This window comes from Pristis pectinata, chromosome 2 (assembly GCF_009764475.1).
Source record: "Pristis pectinata isolate sPriPec2 chromosome 2, sPriPec2.1.pri, whole genome shotgun sequence".
Classification (NCBI taxonomy): Eukaryota; Metazoa; Chordata; class Chondrichthyes; order Rhinopristiformes; family Pristidae; genus Pristis; species Pristis pectinata.
In genome coordinates this window covers 135,496,713-135,513,223 of record NC_067406.1, presented here as the reverse complement: position 1 = coordinate 135,513,223, position 16,511 = coordinate 135,496,713, and the positions used below count along the sequence as shown (strand labels likewise).

The 16,511-nt window shown below is 38.7% G+C and overlaps 1 protein-coding gene across 2 annotated transcripts in view; it reads left to right on the top strand.

Annotated features, from left to right (window-relative positions):
* The window catches only part of gstcd (glutathione S-transferase, C-terminal domain containing), a 162,263-nt gene extending 149,528 nt beyond the window's left edge, over positions 1–12,735 (top strand). The window contains exons 9-12 of one of the 2 annotated variants that reach the window (XM_052010052.1): positions 871–1,004; positions 3,420–3,450; positions 6,765–6,834; positions 11,402–12,735. In XM_052010052.1, the coding sequence (XP_051866012.1) occupies positions 871–1,004; positions 3,420–3,450; positions 6,765–6,834; positions 11,402–11,562 (396 nt within the window). In that variant the 3' untranslated portion in view covers positions 11,563–12,735. The remainder of the gene's footprint in view (positions 1–870; positions 1,005–3,419; positions 3,451–6,764; positions 6,835–11,401) is intronic. The other variant, XM_052010053.1, reaches the window with a different exon arrangement.
* Positions 12,736–16,511: the final 3,776 nt, after the last annotated feature.

Sequence of the window (16,511 nt, the reverse complement as noted above, 5' to 3'; positions counted from 1 at the left end):
TGTGCCAGAGCAACTAAATTCAGGGACATAAAAGTCCCTGAGGATTTTTGTATCATTGCAATAGATTTCAGAATTATGCTTCAACAAAGAGACAGGATTTGGGAAGTGTCCAAGACCCGGCTGCCTTATTGAGATGAGACATGGTGCAGTCACTCCAAATGCTTTCTTGGCACCTGGTTACACAATTGCACACGCGAAGATTCAATGCAGAAAAGAGCAGGAAATTAGTGTTTTGGAATGTTGTGGTAATCAGTGATTAACTTAAAATAGAGTAACAAAACATATCTTAATTAAATCAAAAAATGTTACCTATGCTCCATAAAGTTTAAAGAGCTTGGATAAGTGAACTTCCTTGTGTAGCAAATCCTGTTGATCAGGGGTGGCCCCGGAATCAATGCCTGATCTATGTTGAGAAAGCAGACCTCAGCCAGGTTGGCAGCAGAGTGATAGAGTGAGAAAGATATCCAGGTTTTCTGCTATCGGTCATCATCTGGAAGGCATATGAACAGACAATATCATGTGCTACACTTGGATTGGCTCTTGTATGGGCTCTCTATGCTTACACAGGACAAATGGGATTTAGATTGCTGTCAACATGTACAGATGTGGAACACATCATCCTGAAGAGTGAAGGAGAAAGAAATGATTGAAGCTTAAAATCAGAGAGTGGAATTTCATCATAGACTTTCAAATGCCAAGATTTGTAAAGGTGGGAACATTTAGCCTCTTGATCTTTCTAGTTATTCTCGGAGTTCAGTTTAAGGACACAAATTTTCAAGCATATCCATTTTAACACTCTGGTAACTGATGCTTTGTGAAGTCTTCACACCTGTGTGAATGTTCTTCTTCACTCCCACTTTTCCTTTACAGGTGGCACTTCATGCATGCGGGGTAGCAACAGACATGGTGATTGATCACTGTATCATGGCACAGGCGGCATTTGTTATCTGCCCTTGCTGTTATGGCTTCATACAGAACACGGTCAAGTACACATTCCCAAGAAGGTAGGGTCTGACCCTTGACTGGTAATACAACCTTGCGATTTAATTTCATGTCTTCTTTGAGAATTGTCTCCATATATATGTAAATCTTTAGGGCATCTTTTTTCAGTACCCATTCATTCTTATTGTAGCTTTACCCTGCATAGCTAAGTTAAAACACAAAATGCTGGATGAACTGAGCAGGTCAGGCAGCATCTACGTAGGTCTACTCTCTTTGCTGCTTTGTTCTATGGTCCCTAAGTCATTCCATTCTCCTTCCATCAGTTGCCTGACCTGCTGAGTTCCTCCAGCATTTTGTGTGCGTTGCTCCAGATTTCCAGCATCCGCAATCTCTCTTGTGTCTTTACATAGATGCTTGCATGTGTTATTATGCTATCAAGGGACCTCCAAAGTTTCCTTCAAGTACTCATTAATTTAAATGCAAACAGCACCTATTCATTATAAAATGAAAAATTAATTGATATAGCAAATATATTTTCTTTTTTTTAATAATACCACAGACCAATATATTGTGTAGTTTCCATGTCCACTCACCTGTGCAACTTGGCAATTAAGCTGTTTGGAAGTCTGTTCCTTCCATCTACCTTCTCCTATCTCCTTTGTCTTCCCCCTCTCCCTCCTCTTACTCAGTTATGCCACTTTTCATTTTCCTCTTCCTAAACCTCTTCCCAACTCCACATGGTTTTGTTTCTTTCCTGAAGTTTTACCAAGCTTTCTCTAACCCAGAACCCTCCGAAATTGTGCATCTCTCCAACCCTGGCCCTTCACTTCCTTGGTTCCAACAGGAGAGTTGTTTCTTCTATGTGTCTCTATTTCTCTCTTAAAATTTACTCTTTGTCTATATTTTTAGTCAGTTGTCCTAATGTTTTCTTCTTTGGCTTGTTGCCAGCTTTTGTGTAATAACTCACTCCTGTGAATTGTCTTGGGAAATTTTACAGTGTGAAAGCAGAAATAAAACTGCAAATCTTTATTATTTTTCTTTGGTTTTCTTAGTGTAGTAATGCAGAATGCTAAATGACTACATGGAAGGGACCGCTCCATTCCAATCTATTCCCAGCATGAATAGCACCATCCAAGCAGAGCATTGGATGAGCCAAAGTTTGGGTGGAGAGAGTCAACTTTCATCAAGAAAGTCATGGTCAATGTAGCAACAATTACTACACTTAAAAGCTGATAACACCCTGCTTCTCGAGATATTCAATTTAAACCAATTGTGGCAATCCAAATTTGGTATATTGAGGTCTCGAAATACTTTTTGATCAACCTTTGCTTCTGTACTGCTGAGGGTTGCTGTAGAGACCGTTTATGTTGTACTGACAGGGCAGCTCACAGCAAATTGAACGCTATCACCTAACAAAGTAAAAACAGTACTTGTGAACATTGAGGAGTGTCGTCATGATTTATAAACACACTCTAAACCTCTCAACAGCCCCCTCCCCCTCCCCCCATCACTTATAATGTTATTATTAGAAGATCAAACTGTGGCTCCTATCTAAAGAGGTGAATGCTTGCACTTACAAAAGCCATTATAGATTCCGAGCCTTTTATAGCTGTAATTGTATTTCCCACAGGCACTCACAAAACAGTGAAAGAAATTGCTTTTTGGAATCAAATGGAAAATTCCAAAGGGTTTAACTTCATCAATTTACATATTACTTTTCAAACATTCTCATTCTGTTAAAGTAATGCATTTTATATGTTAACTAATACTCTGGAAACAGGTGTGTGAAAATGTCTTTGGTCTCCATGTTAGCTGAATGTTGGTGTCGTTAATAAAATTATCATGCAAAAACTGCCCTGCAGTATTCTGACTGTTGTCTTCTACGAGAAGCAATGAGGGTATATCACCACGAGACACTTCAGTGATGGCTATAGTCTGCAGGTAAACAGAGAAATCTGTTTCCCTTCATGCTAATTTAGCATGTTAAAAATATTAAATAAATTGCAAGTTATTTTTGGTTGCTGGACGACCCTATTGAAATGAAATGGTAGACAGAGCTGTTCCTTTGCTATTAGCACAATGGCACGGATTCAGAATAGCTGGAAAGAGGTCAGGAGTAGATCACTCATCCACCATTTGGTTGCTTGATCTGATTGGATCATTTTTAGAATGTGGGTGTTGTCAAGAAGTTGTTAGAAGTAATTGTGTCATTTTGTTTTTGACTTGTTAGTTAAGTTTGCTTCCAATAAAGATTTTTTTTCTTACAGATGCACACAGACATGAAGTTTTGATAAATATTTTTGTATTCACTGTCAACGAAGGCATGCACACTTACATGCATTTGGAATATATATAACTGTCCATGAGCACTTTTGCAAAAGTATTCTCAAGAAATAGTGAAATGAGTGTCACTGCTTGTGTTAAATGTTAGTATCAGATGTAAAAACTAATAGTTATATTTAATTTCCATTTTTTAGCCAAAAATTCAAGAATGTTTTGTCATATAAGGTACGTAGCATTTTACTCAATGGTTTGCATGTAACCGGAGAAGAACATTGTGCTGGCAGACATTAATGACCTTGCCATTCAGTGATATAACAGTGTACAAGCTATAAACAAAAATGGTTCTTCAGACTGACAGATGTCTGAAGTAATATGGGTCCTGAGGCAGTCAGACAGTTTGGATCTCATTGCTTTCTGTCTGTTCATCCCTAATCGTCATTGATTAGCACAACCTCCTTTCATTTCGCACAACATACAATGCATGCATTCATTCATTTTATAAGAAAAAGAAGCTGGAGAAGGCCCAAGCCTGCTCTGCCATTAAATAAGATCACGGTTGACCCTCCATCTCATCCACCTTCTAGCCCTCATATCCCTTGATTTCGTAGGTGTCCAAAAAAAATCGATCTCAGCTGCGGATATACCCAGTGATTGAACCCTTTTGGATGGAGAATTCCACGTATTCAAAACCCCTGAGTGAAAAAGAATCTCATTCCTATTGGCCAATCCTTATCCTGAGAAAATGCTTCTTCCCCGCCCCCCCACCCACAACCACCACACCGCCCCCAGTTCTAGCCTCTCCAGCTAGTGGAACTAGCCTCTTAGCACCTAGCCTAACCTCAGGACCTTATGTGTTTCAGTGAGTTTTCATTCTTATAAAGCACGGTGAGTATAGGCAGTTCCTACAAAATCTTTCCTTATAGGACAACCACCTTGCCCCAGGAATCAGTTTAGTAAATCACTGCACTTCTTAAAGTAGACAAGATAAGATCAGATTTCTTTATTAGTCACATGTACATCGAAACACACAGTGAAATGCATCTTTTGCGTAGAGAATTCTGGGGGGCAGCCCGCAAGTGTCGCCACTCTTCCAGTGCCAACGTAGCATGCCCACGACTTCCTAACCCGTACGTCTTTGGAATGTGGGAGGAAACCGGGGCACCCAGAGGAAACCCACACAGACACGGGGAGAACGTACAAACTCCTTACAGACAGCGGCTGGAATTGAACCCAGGTCTCTGGCACTGTAATAGCGTTATGCTAACCGCTACACTACTGTGCCTACCCTTAGGAATAGTAAAGGGAAAAAATAACTGGGGGGAGTTGTCTATAGGCCACCAAATAATAACATTACAGGCAAAAGTCATACACTGTACTCCACCTGTGATCTCACTAAAGCCCTATATAATTGCAACAAGCCTTTTATCACTTACCATTGATCCCCTAGTTTCTTATTGTACCCGCATGTAAAGTTTATCCAATTCATGTACCAACACAAGACACCAATATTTCAACAATACTATTTCACTACTTACCAAATTTCATGTGATTCTCCATCTACCCACTTACTTAATCTCTATATCTCTTTGCAAAATCTTTGTCCCCATCAGAGTTCACTTTTCCACAACATGTGTATTGTTCACAAGCTTGTTACAAGTGTTTCGACCTGCAACATCGACAATTTCTCTCTTCCTACAGATGCTGCTCAACCTGTTGAGTTCCTCCAGCAGATTGTTGCTCCAGATTCCAGTATCTGCAGTCTCTTGTATCTCCTTGTTACATTAATATTAATCATTAATATCAGATTGTAAATAACTGATTTTCGTAGCATCGTGTTTTCTTTTACTCCAAAAGTATTTGATTAACATAATACTTTAGAATACCCTGGATTGTGGAAGGTGTTATATGAATGCAATTTCTTTTTAATTGGTGATCTGATGAAAAAGGGCCCATAGCCCAGACACTAGCAAGGCTAAAAGGAGAAGATACAATAAGTCAGCAAGCCCTGGTAAGAGCAGATTTTTAAAAGTTTATAATCTGTAGGAGGAAGGGAGTCCAAATATAGCCAGCATCTATTATTTTATTGTGGTTATCATTTTTATAAATATTTCCTGTTATCATGTTCTTACTGTAAAAGATCACCTTTTGTATAGATTTCTGAAGAAAGATATTGTTATTTCTGTTTGTGGTCGACCAAGCTTACATTACTCATTAGGTGAATTGAGTAAAATAGGTTCTAGTCACTTAAGGAATCTTCAGGTATTGACTCATTTTCATTAATTGGGGAAAAAGAACCCAAAAAGTTATATTTATTGGGATAATTTTACTTCTGTTATTGATCACAAAGAGTTGGGCATGCTGTATAACTCTATGACTCTATAAAGAAAACTATTGAACTATTCCAGCAAGGCAGAATCTTGTGGAATTTGTCAAAGTTGCTATTCATGTGCATTATGAATTTCATACATTATAAACAAAAGGAATGTTATTAATGGGTGTATATCTGCATGGAGACCACTTACCAATGTTGTTGCAGGTGATTGGTGTTGGGGGCCATTATTCTTAACCATTTTCATAAATGGTGTTGGGGAATTGATTTGTAGATCACCATTGATCCAAGAATCTCTGCAAGTCTAATGCTGTGGAAACATATTAAGATCAACTGGGAGGATAAGTGTAAACTCTAACAAATGATAGCTAACCTAGAGAAATGCAATGTTATGTGTTTGACTGGGAGCAGCACCAAGTATACTTGCACTTCGCATAGAACAAAAATTGGTTCAGAAAAATTACTGTTGGCATTTAGTTCATTAACTTAGTGACACTGCTGAGAAGGTACAACTAATACAACTAGTATTAAATGTTAACAGGACTATTTGATTTAGAAAATCTGAAACAAAAGCAAGCACTTTCTCTTTTTAACATGGTTTGCAGACATTTAACACTTAAGCCTTCAATTTAGTATTACTGCTTCCAACTTGCAAAGAAAGTAGCAATTCAAATAAGCTTAAAAAAATCACCCAAATTAACCTGGTGGAACAATATAATTATGTCTGTGCAATACTATTTTCTTGGCAAGTGTAGACAGATAGGTATGGAAGTAGCCTAATTAGATTGGTGAAAGCACCCCATTTCCGCTAATGCAGTCATTGGTAATTTCAGTCACTGAACACACTGTTTCAGGTTCAAGATATTGTCTGCTTTAATTAAAAATTGGCCAGAATAAAAATTGTCAGCGCATTCATGAATAACTCTTTAAAAATTCAGATTGGAAGTGAAATGGATTTTTAGCCACAAGGCATGTGGATTCACGAATAGGTGTTCTATTTTGAGTTGCCCTGCTGTTAATGCTTTGCTGAAGTATTGTCCAATTCCCCATTGCATCTAGTCAGATACTAAATCTTTTTGTCTGCTTTTGTTTTTAATTTACTCTTGCATGTGCTTTATCTTTGAAGTCTTTAAGTAGCTATTCATTGACAATTAAGTAAGATTAGTTCATCGTTCTGAAATCTCTTGGATTGTGCTTCTTTTTGTTGCAGGAACACATGGTTCTGTGCAGGTTTGCAGATCAGACAGCTGTTCAACTCCCTGCAGAGCGCCGGCTAATAGGTATGAGGACAGATATATAGATGCTTCCATCTCATAGAATGGTGGAAGAAAATGACTGAATGTACTTCAAAGCATAGAGGCTAGTAATCTCTTAGTATTAACAAATCATCGTGACGTGGACACCAAGCTCAATGTAAAAATGTAATTCTTGGAAATGACTATTGAAGGTTGCCATTAGGTTCACCGTGCCTTTGGCATGTTACAATGAGCTATCCAGGTTGTCCCATTTTCTCTGTTCCTTCTCTATAGACCTGCAAGTTTTTCTTCTGCAGTTATACACAATGCCAATTTAAAAGATACAACTGAATCTGCTTCCATCATCCTTTCACCTTTCAGTTTCTTCCTATGTTTAACAAATAATTGTTAAATTTGTGGGCTCTAGTTGTTGGCACTCATGCTGGTGGAATTGTTCCCAACTAATTAATCTTTCAAAGCCATTTGTGATCCTGGATATAGTTTTTCACGTTTTTCTTTAATGATTGATGTTTTAGGAACAAATCAGCTCCGATCCTGCTTGTTTACCACTGCATTAATGGCTGGTTTAATTTTCAGATTGAGATGTAGCCGGAGCTGATTGAATTAATTGGGAGTCTCACAAATACATGTAAATAGGAGTCCAGTGACATCATTTAGAACCTTGCCCCATTTTCTGCCCACACCACCTGTTAACAACTATGTGTACCACCAGTAGGGGGGTGGCAACTTTCACCAAAGAGTACTTGAGCTCCTCTTGCAGATATCTGTCTAGAACTTCTGAAGACATTTTGTTTGCAGTCAATTGTGGGGATTGTCCTATTAAAATATTTGAAAATGCTCACTCATGTTGCCTACTGTTCCTTCACTGTGTCTGCCTGTTTATCTTGTCAACTGAAAATACAAATCTCCCCACCCATTTCCTAAACTTCTGTCCTAAGCCTTTAGGAAGCAGCAGTACCTGCTAATTTCCAACCTGTGAACTGCTGGCAAGGTACATTTATTGCACTGGCAGTTCTCCTATCAAATGTTAGTAGTGGCACGACCTGGGATGTTGCACTGTTTATCTGTTGGAAGACCACAGTCTTGTCTTGTCTTATCTTATTTTATCTTATCTTTTCTTACAGTCTGGTCCCCTTTCTTTTGCATCTTCATCATGTTTATTTGATGTTAGCAAGATTACAGCCTTAATGTCTCTCAGTGCAGTGATACAAAAGGAATTTTCATCTTTTTGTAAGCCTCATAAAATAATGGGATAGTACAGCACAGAAGGATGCTACTTGTCTCATCTAGTCTCTGCTGGCTAACTATGTAATGAACTTGATGGTTCCAGGTGAAGCTCAGTTGAGACAAATACAGGAGTTTAAATCTAACACTAAAGAATTGCTGAAGTTGGGGACTATTTTAGTGGCTGTATTATTGGAAATTATCAGAGGTTAATTCCTTTCTGTAATCAGTAACGGCTGGGAGCTAAGAAGGTTCTCTGCTCCAGCAATATGTCAGTATCCACCTCCCCTTAGTTCATCCTAAAGCTGTCCCTTAAGTTTAATTACAAAGGAGCATCCATGTTGCAATTTTAGTTCCTTAAACCTTTTTAAACCTTTGTAAGAGAAGGTTGAATCTACGCAGACATATTTTACTAAGGATCTTCACAGAGAGGAGACCACCAAAGAAAGGAGACTTCTATACCATCATTCAGGGCTCATCCAAAACCCAGATCCCAGAGAGAGAATGACTTTGATTCACTTTGCCAAGCATTCTTTTACCGGATTCATGTTCTGTTGGCCTTAGTTAATCCATTTTCTTTCAGGTAACTAAAAAGGCATTTAGACAAGTACATGGATAGGAAGGTTTAGAGGGATATGGGCCAAACGCAAATGGGATTAGCTCAGGTAGGCAACTTGGTTGGAATGGACAAGTTGGGTCTGTGCTATATAACTCTATGACTCTATTTATTTTCATTGAACTGCACAATCTAAGATCCCAAACCAATGCAGGTTCATTGTGAGTTTCCAGTCTCAGTCATAGCTGCAAGGAGGCTGGAACCACTTGAGGGACAAGAGGAGGGTTAATAGAGCCCTGGTCAGTTGTACAGTTGCCCTTTGAGGCATAAAATGACTCATAATCTGGGGTGCCCTGGGGAGGATGCTGAGCAGGATAACTTAAATTTTATAATAAAGTATTTTAAACCAGTAATTTCATTTTAAGCAGAAAACTCACTGTAACTGAGCTGTGTACTTTCTGATGCATGCTTGGTTCGTATTCAGGTCAAAGTGAATATTAAAGTGCAGTTAAAGCATGACGTTATTAGCTGGAGCAGTCATCAAACCACATGGGAAAATTACTTCAATAAACATAATGAATGGTTATCAATTTCAAGAACAGTTAGTTAATTACCACCAGGGTTGCTACAGTGTCAAGTAATAAATAGCAGAACCTGCTTACTCTCTTGGATTATTAGATATTCAGTAGACTAAAACAAAATTAATTTTACCAGTTTTTTTGTAGTCTGTATTTGCCACTTTTTGTCAAATGTGGGTTAGCAAAGCTTCACATGTATTTAATTTGGGAATATGTTTATTAAACACTTTAAGCAATTTAAATTGTGAAATACCCTGAATGCAGTTCCAATAGATTCTATTTGTGACTCACTGTGTAAGATTATACAAAGAGAATTTCTCAGGGAATTAACGTTTCCTTATATAGATAATAATCTCTGTTATAATTAAAATGTTCCAAAAAGTGGCAGACCCAAAGACCAGTCTTCCTATTTGCCTATTAAACAAATAATTTTAAATAGTTGTTTCTTGGTGTTTTGGGATCAACAATTGATGAACAGCATTATTAAATGATTTTTGTTTGACTAGCAATATATATAAGTTGGGTAAATCTCTCAACTATCCATTAAGATAGATGTCGAAAACCCCTGGTAAAATTCAGAATAACTTGTACAATAAAGGGAAGCATAAAGTTAATTATTCCAATCTTTACCCTGCAGATAACTAGGCCATAGATAGATTAAATATTCAAGTATCTTAGTGGTATCTGGCAATCCATCAAAATAAAATGTGATTGCTATGTTTGCCTATACTTAATGAAACATTCATTGGCTCTGGAGTTTTGGGACATTTTGAGAATATCAAAATGCTATACAAATGGCTGAGGATCCTTTTAAAATGGCCAGTGCTTGAAACCTTGAAGCTGGTGTCAATGGACTGACCAATATTGCTCTTTGTAAATTTTCCCTGCATTAAATTAAATCTGTAAATGTACTGTTTATAGAAATCTAAGAGGAGAGAACATTTTACTTTCTTTATTTGACTCTCAACCAAGTTTTCAGTGTACAACTACCCATAGTTGGACACTGGAGTACAGTGGTTACATTACTTGTTGATTGATCCAGAGGCATGAGTTTGAATCCAAGCGTGACAACTGGGGAATTTCTATTCAAGGTATTAAATAAATCTGGAATAAAAACCTTGGATCAAAAATGGTGTCCATGAAGTGACTAGGTTGTAATAAGACTCCATGAAAAACACGATGTTGCTGGAGGAACTCAGCAGGCCAGGCAGCATCCGTGGAGAAAAGCAGGCGGTCAACATTTTGGGTCAGGACCCTTCTTCAGGACCTAAGATAGGAAAAGGGGGAGCCCAATACATAGAGGGAAAAGCAGAGCAGTGATAGGTGGACAAAAGAGAGGACGTGGGGTGGGCACGAGGTGGTGATAGGTAGATGCAGGTAAGAGATAGTGATAGGTAGGTGGGGGGGAGGAGGGGAGAGCAGATCCACTGGGGGATGGATCAAAGTTAAAGAGGAGAAAAGTGGGGGGGGGGGGTAGAAAAAAGAGAGAGAGGCTAGGAAAGGGAAGAAAAGAAGAGGCAGGGTTGGGGTGTGGGGTGGGGGGGGGGCCAGGTTGTGGGGATAACTTAAAGTGGGAGAATTCAGTGTTCATGCCATTAGGCTGCAAGTTTCCAAGACGGAAAATGAAGTGCTGTTCCTCCAGTTTACACTTGGACTTCTGGCAGTGGAGGAGGCCGAGGACTGACCATTAACTATGTTTCTCTTTCTATAGTTAATTGGCCACTGTGAATTGCCCCTTGCGTGCAAGTGAGTGGTAGAATCTGGTGGGATGGGAGGGTGGTTGATGGGAATGTGGGGAGAATAAAATGGGATTTGTGCAGGATTCGTGTGAATTGATGCTTCACGGACTTTCTGTGCTATATAGATGCTGTGTGACCTGCTGAGTGTTTCCAATGTTTTAATTTTTAATTTCAGATTTTTAACATCTGCAGCAACAAACAATCTGCTGGAGGTAGAGCAGCATCTGTGGGAAGGAAGGAATTGTCAACGTTTCGGGTAGACAAGGGTTTCCACCCGAAACGTTGACAATTCCTTTCCCCCACAGATGCTGCTCGATCCCCTGAGTTACTCCAGCAGATTGTTTGTTGCTCCAGATTCCAGCATCTGCAGTCTGTTGTGTCTCCATTTTAACGTATGCAGTTGGTTTTGATTTTCAAGTAACATGTAGGGTTATAGCTTACTGATCAATATGTCATTGTCGTCAAAAATATTAATGGGATTTCTTTATTTACAGGGAAGAATTGCATGGGTCTAGTGGATCTGGACCGAGCTTGGTCTGCAGAGGAACATGGGTACACAGTCTATGTGACATCCATGGAACCAGACAGCTGTTCGCCAAAAAACAACCTGATAGTGGGAAGTTGTGCAGCCCAAGATCTCGGTTTAATTGCATAATGTCCCAAGGACAACATTCAGACTGCTCTGACATCAAGAAAGATGAGCTGATTCATTGTGTGCTACTTGATGTCAGTCAACTTCTTACCGTAAAAACAGAAAATGCTGGAGGAGTCAGATCAGGCAGCATCTGAGGAGAGAACAGCAGAGTTAATGTTTCATCAGTTCTGATGTAAGATTATCAACCTGAAATTTGCCTCCTGAAGTTTCTCTCTCCACACGTGCTGCCCGACCTGCTGAGTGTTTTTCTGATTTCTGGCATCAATGCTGCTTTTAGTTCTTCCTGTTTTCATACTCAGCAGCAGCAGAATGGTGAGGTCATGGGTCAATGTTTTCTGACAGAGTCTCCCTATTCCCACGGTATATCCCTATTCCCACAGTTTTCTGCAATAACTTCAGTGTTGGAATGGGAAACTATCTTCAGTTTCACAATTTGACTTATTTTAACAAATGGCAGCACCCCCTGCACTCCATTGCCTTTTAAACTCCATTTCCTATGAATTGTTCTACTGATGAATGGAAGTGACTGAACCATCAAGTATAATTGGGAATTTTTAGATATTTTTCCTGATTTATTTCATATTGTAATGCATTTGGATTATAAAATTCACTCTCTTCCAGTGTGTTTCAACCAGCAAAATAACAACCAGAAAATAAGACCTGATACAAATTAGGAATATGATATTGTGCTTGAGAAGGGTGCTACTGATAGATGATTGTGGGCAAGTTTCTGTTTCCTCAGTAAGTTGTATGCTTAATGCTGTGGAAGAGTCTATGAAATTTTCCCATCTCAATATTTCAACTTTTTTTTACAGAGAGAAGAATAAGTGGTAAAAGCAGAGTGTTATTGTTCTTGCAATTTATTTTTTTTCTGGATTTTTTCTTTTGTAAAATAATGATTTTTCAGCACAGGCAAGCATTTGTAATCAGCGCTAGGTAAGTAAAGTTAACATATTTTTATGGAGTTTTAAGAAAGTAATACAGCTGTAATATAGATACAGTTGTAATACAGTATTCAATTAATTAGTGATATTCCTGATATTTCTGGGATTGTTCTGATATTGTGGAATTTGATTAAAAGCCAACTGCTAAGTATCATTGACAACCTGGATGTTTAAAGTGAATATGTAATTACTTTGTCATAATGTCAATTAAAAACACCAGCTATTAAAATTAGTTGTTTTCCCTGGGATCACTAGTTCCTACTTTGAAGGTTTTAAAAACCAGGATAAACATTTTGATTGAAAAGTCACTTGGGAGGTGTCAGAAGAAAAGGGACATTGCAAATTGTTTCAATTTATTGAATGGGTATAGGTGCATTAACCCCAATAATGATAAAGTCAAAATTTAATATTTATATTTAAAATGAATAGCCTGCTACATTATGTAATACATTACACACCAATAAAATATCACATTCATGTGTTTCACATGAGGTGCACATTAGACTTGAACCACCTGTATATAATCATGCCCAAAAGATTACAACCAAAATTTTGTTTCAGAAGTTGCACGAGATAGTCTGAGAAAATATTAAGTATCCCAGATACCAAACAATCTTCTTTTCTTTTATTAAAAAATGGTTAAGCTTTAATAAGCTTTTAATATTTTAATACTATCATTATTACACTATACCCATGACAGATCGTTGAGATACACATCTTTATGCCACTGTAGGTAATAGTCTCCAACCTCCGCCACTTTGGGACCTTGGGAGTGTCTTGAGTTACATGGTTCTAGTCCACTGCTCAATGCTTTCTAACCAAGTCCTTTTTGTCTCCTGCTCTTTCTTCTCTCTTTGGTCCTACAGTATTATTTCCAAGAGGCAGCATCCCCTCGTGATAATTGCTGTATTCTTATCAGTTGCCCATGGCTGCAATTCCTATTGCCATTTTGATTTTTATTTCAACACTTGATGGTCTGCCTGAGGTGTTAATGGAGCCCATGCATTTGCAGAGGAGACAGGCACCATGGAGTCTTTTTGCCCACACCAATCCCAAACTATTCATTTCATCATTACTTGCCCATATCCTCAGTTGCTTCATCAAACATGCCTTTATTAGTAAATTGGTTTACTATCATCACATGTACCGAGGTACAGTGAAAAACTTTATTTTGCATGCCATCCATACAGATCATTTCATTACAACAGTGCATTGAGGTAGTACAAGGGAAAACAATAACAGAATGCAGAATAAAGTGTTACAGTTACAGAGAAAGTGCAATGCAGGCAGGCAATAAGGTGCGAGGCCATAATGAGGTAGATTGTGAGGTCAAGGATCCATTTTGTCATTCTGGGGACTGTTCAATAGTTTTATAATGGGATAGAAGCTGTCCTTGAGCCTGATGGTACGTGCTTTCAGGCATACATGTTATAAAGTTAGAACTTGCAGCAGAAGAATTGGAATTCAATTTGCAGTAGGAACATTGACTGTGGAAATGCAACATCCTTTTATCCCTTTTCAGAATACATGACAATTTAGAAATGTCACTTATTAGACTAGGCACATACTCTTATGAATACCTGTAAAGATGACGACTGACTAGATATAGCTGATGGTGGTTATGACAGATCATATTTCTCATATCTCAATGTTTTTAACAACATAGAAGGATGCCATTCAGCCCATTGTGTCTATGCCAGCTCTCAGAGCAATCCCATTAGTCCTGTTCCTCCACTTATTTCTCAATAACTTGTTCTCTCTCACATTCCCATCAACCCTGATTCTCCCGTCACCGACCTTCACTAGCGATAATTTACAGCAACCAATTAACCCACCATCCATGTAGTTTGGATAGTGAAGGGTGCAATTTTCATGTTGAAAGATGCCACATATTTTGGTTGACGTTGCATTTCACAGCCTTATTTCATTTGATCAATATTCCACTTAAAACTTACATCTACTTGGCAGATTTAATGAATCCTAATATTAAACCATTATAATTTTAAACTCATAGATTATTTCATTCAAGTTGGGCATTCCTATTGTAATGTACATGATAGTTATGCATCAGCATTGGCCAAAACCAATATAATTCAACAAAAGAGTAATTGTTCATTCATTTTTACTTCTTCATTCTCCTTAAGCAATGCTTGCAGTAAATTACTATCCATGTAACATTGAGAATTTGCAATGAGCAAAGAATAGCATTAGCCAAACTAGTCAATAAAAGGTCAGTGTGTTCCCAAGGGTTCTTCTGTAATTATTTTGTTTGTTCATACCAAAGATTTCTGTATCCAGTATCTAAGAAGTTATTTAATAATAGTCTCAGTCAACTCTCCAAGGATGTTATCACTGAAAAGGCAGAAAAGATGCCAAGCATTATTTTAAAAGGCATTCTTCTCTTGAATTGTAAGGTGCGTATGCATGAAAATCTTTAAAGCTAATCAGCTCTGCATATCTAATCTGGTTCGCTTTCTTTGCCAATTGTTGATTTTTTTTATTATTGAGACCATGAATCATAATGCCAGATTTCAACATGTAAGCCAACTGGGAAGTAACTAAAAATGGAAGAGTTAGTTAGGCTACTCACTAAGTATTTCGTGATTCAGCTTAGCTGGTGCCACTTATTACTTCATTGCTTTGATTGGTGATTGTTATGAGAGGAATAGATAAAGTAGATTGCCAGAGCCTTTTTCCCAGGGTGGAAATGTTAGATAGACAAGGGCATAGTTTTAAGGTGAAAGGGGGAAAGTTTAAGGGAGATTTGTGAGGCAAGTTTTTTTTTATACAAAGAGTGGTTGGTGCCAGGAGTGCGCTGCCAGGGGAGGTGGTGAAAGCAGATACTACAACAGTGCTTAAGAGGCATTTAGACAAGACACATGAATGGGCAGTCAATAGAGGGATACAGACCATGTGCAAGCAGGTGGGATTAAATTGGCTTCATGGTCAGTACAGACATGGTGGGCTGAAGGGCCTGTTTCTGTGCTGTACTATGTCCTGTTGCTGAGAGCTTGTCCAACTTTTTCATTAACATAAAAATGCCATGGATTAAATTACATACAGATCAACCTTAATATGGGTCAGTGAATTCTTTCGTGCACCGAATTCACTACCTACTCACTCTCACATCTCAAGCGTTGTGATTCTCCCCCTATGGGATCAATGTTTTACCTGATAGAGATTAAGAATGATTTGGATAATACAAATATGGAGTGTTGCAAAACAACATCATTTCAAAGGGCGCAGGTAATATCAGAAGCTGCAAGATCACTTCAGCTCCCTTGAAATGTAGTTCTAAACATTTATTATGTTGATGAATTAAAATGCTTTCTTATGCTGGTTTTCGTGGACAACACCAAATCATATTGAGACATAAGACACTGCAGATGCTGGAACATGGAAGATCTCAGTGGGCCAAGCAGTATCTGTGGAAGCAAAGGGATGATCGACATTTCAGGTCAAAATCCTGCATCAGGACTGAGAGTGTAGGGAGAAGATAGCCAGTATATCGCTGTGAGAGAGAGGAATGAGACAGAGGCTGGTAGGTGGCAGGTGATAGGTGGGGTGGGGTGGGGTCGGGGGAGGAATGACAGGCAGATGGAACCAGGCAGGGGAAGGGGAGGTAGAGTGTTGAGACAGAGGTTGATAGCTGAGAGGTGAAAACAGAAACAAGAAGTAGTTAAATGGAACCAGGTGGAGGATAGAAGGGAGAAGGGTAGAGGCAGAGACTCTCAGGTGAAAGATGGAACCAGATTAGGGATGGATGATGGGCAGATGGTACCAGGTAGGGGAGGGTGATGAGTCTAGGTGATGAGGTGGGGGGGGGTGAAGGGATGGGAAAGGGAGGGAGACTCTGGATGGACTGGTGGAAATGGGAAAAAGACTACACAAAACTGGAAAATTCAATGTTCGTGCCATTAGCTTGTAAGCTACCAGTGGAATATGAGGTACAGTTCTTCTAGTTTGCATTTGCCCTCCACGTTGCAGTGGAGAAGACCAAGGACA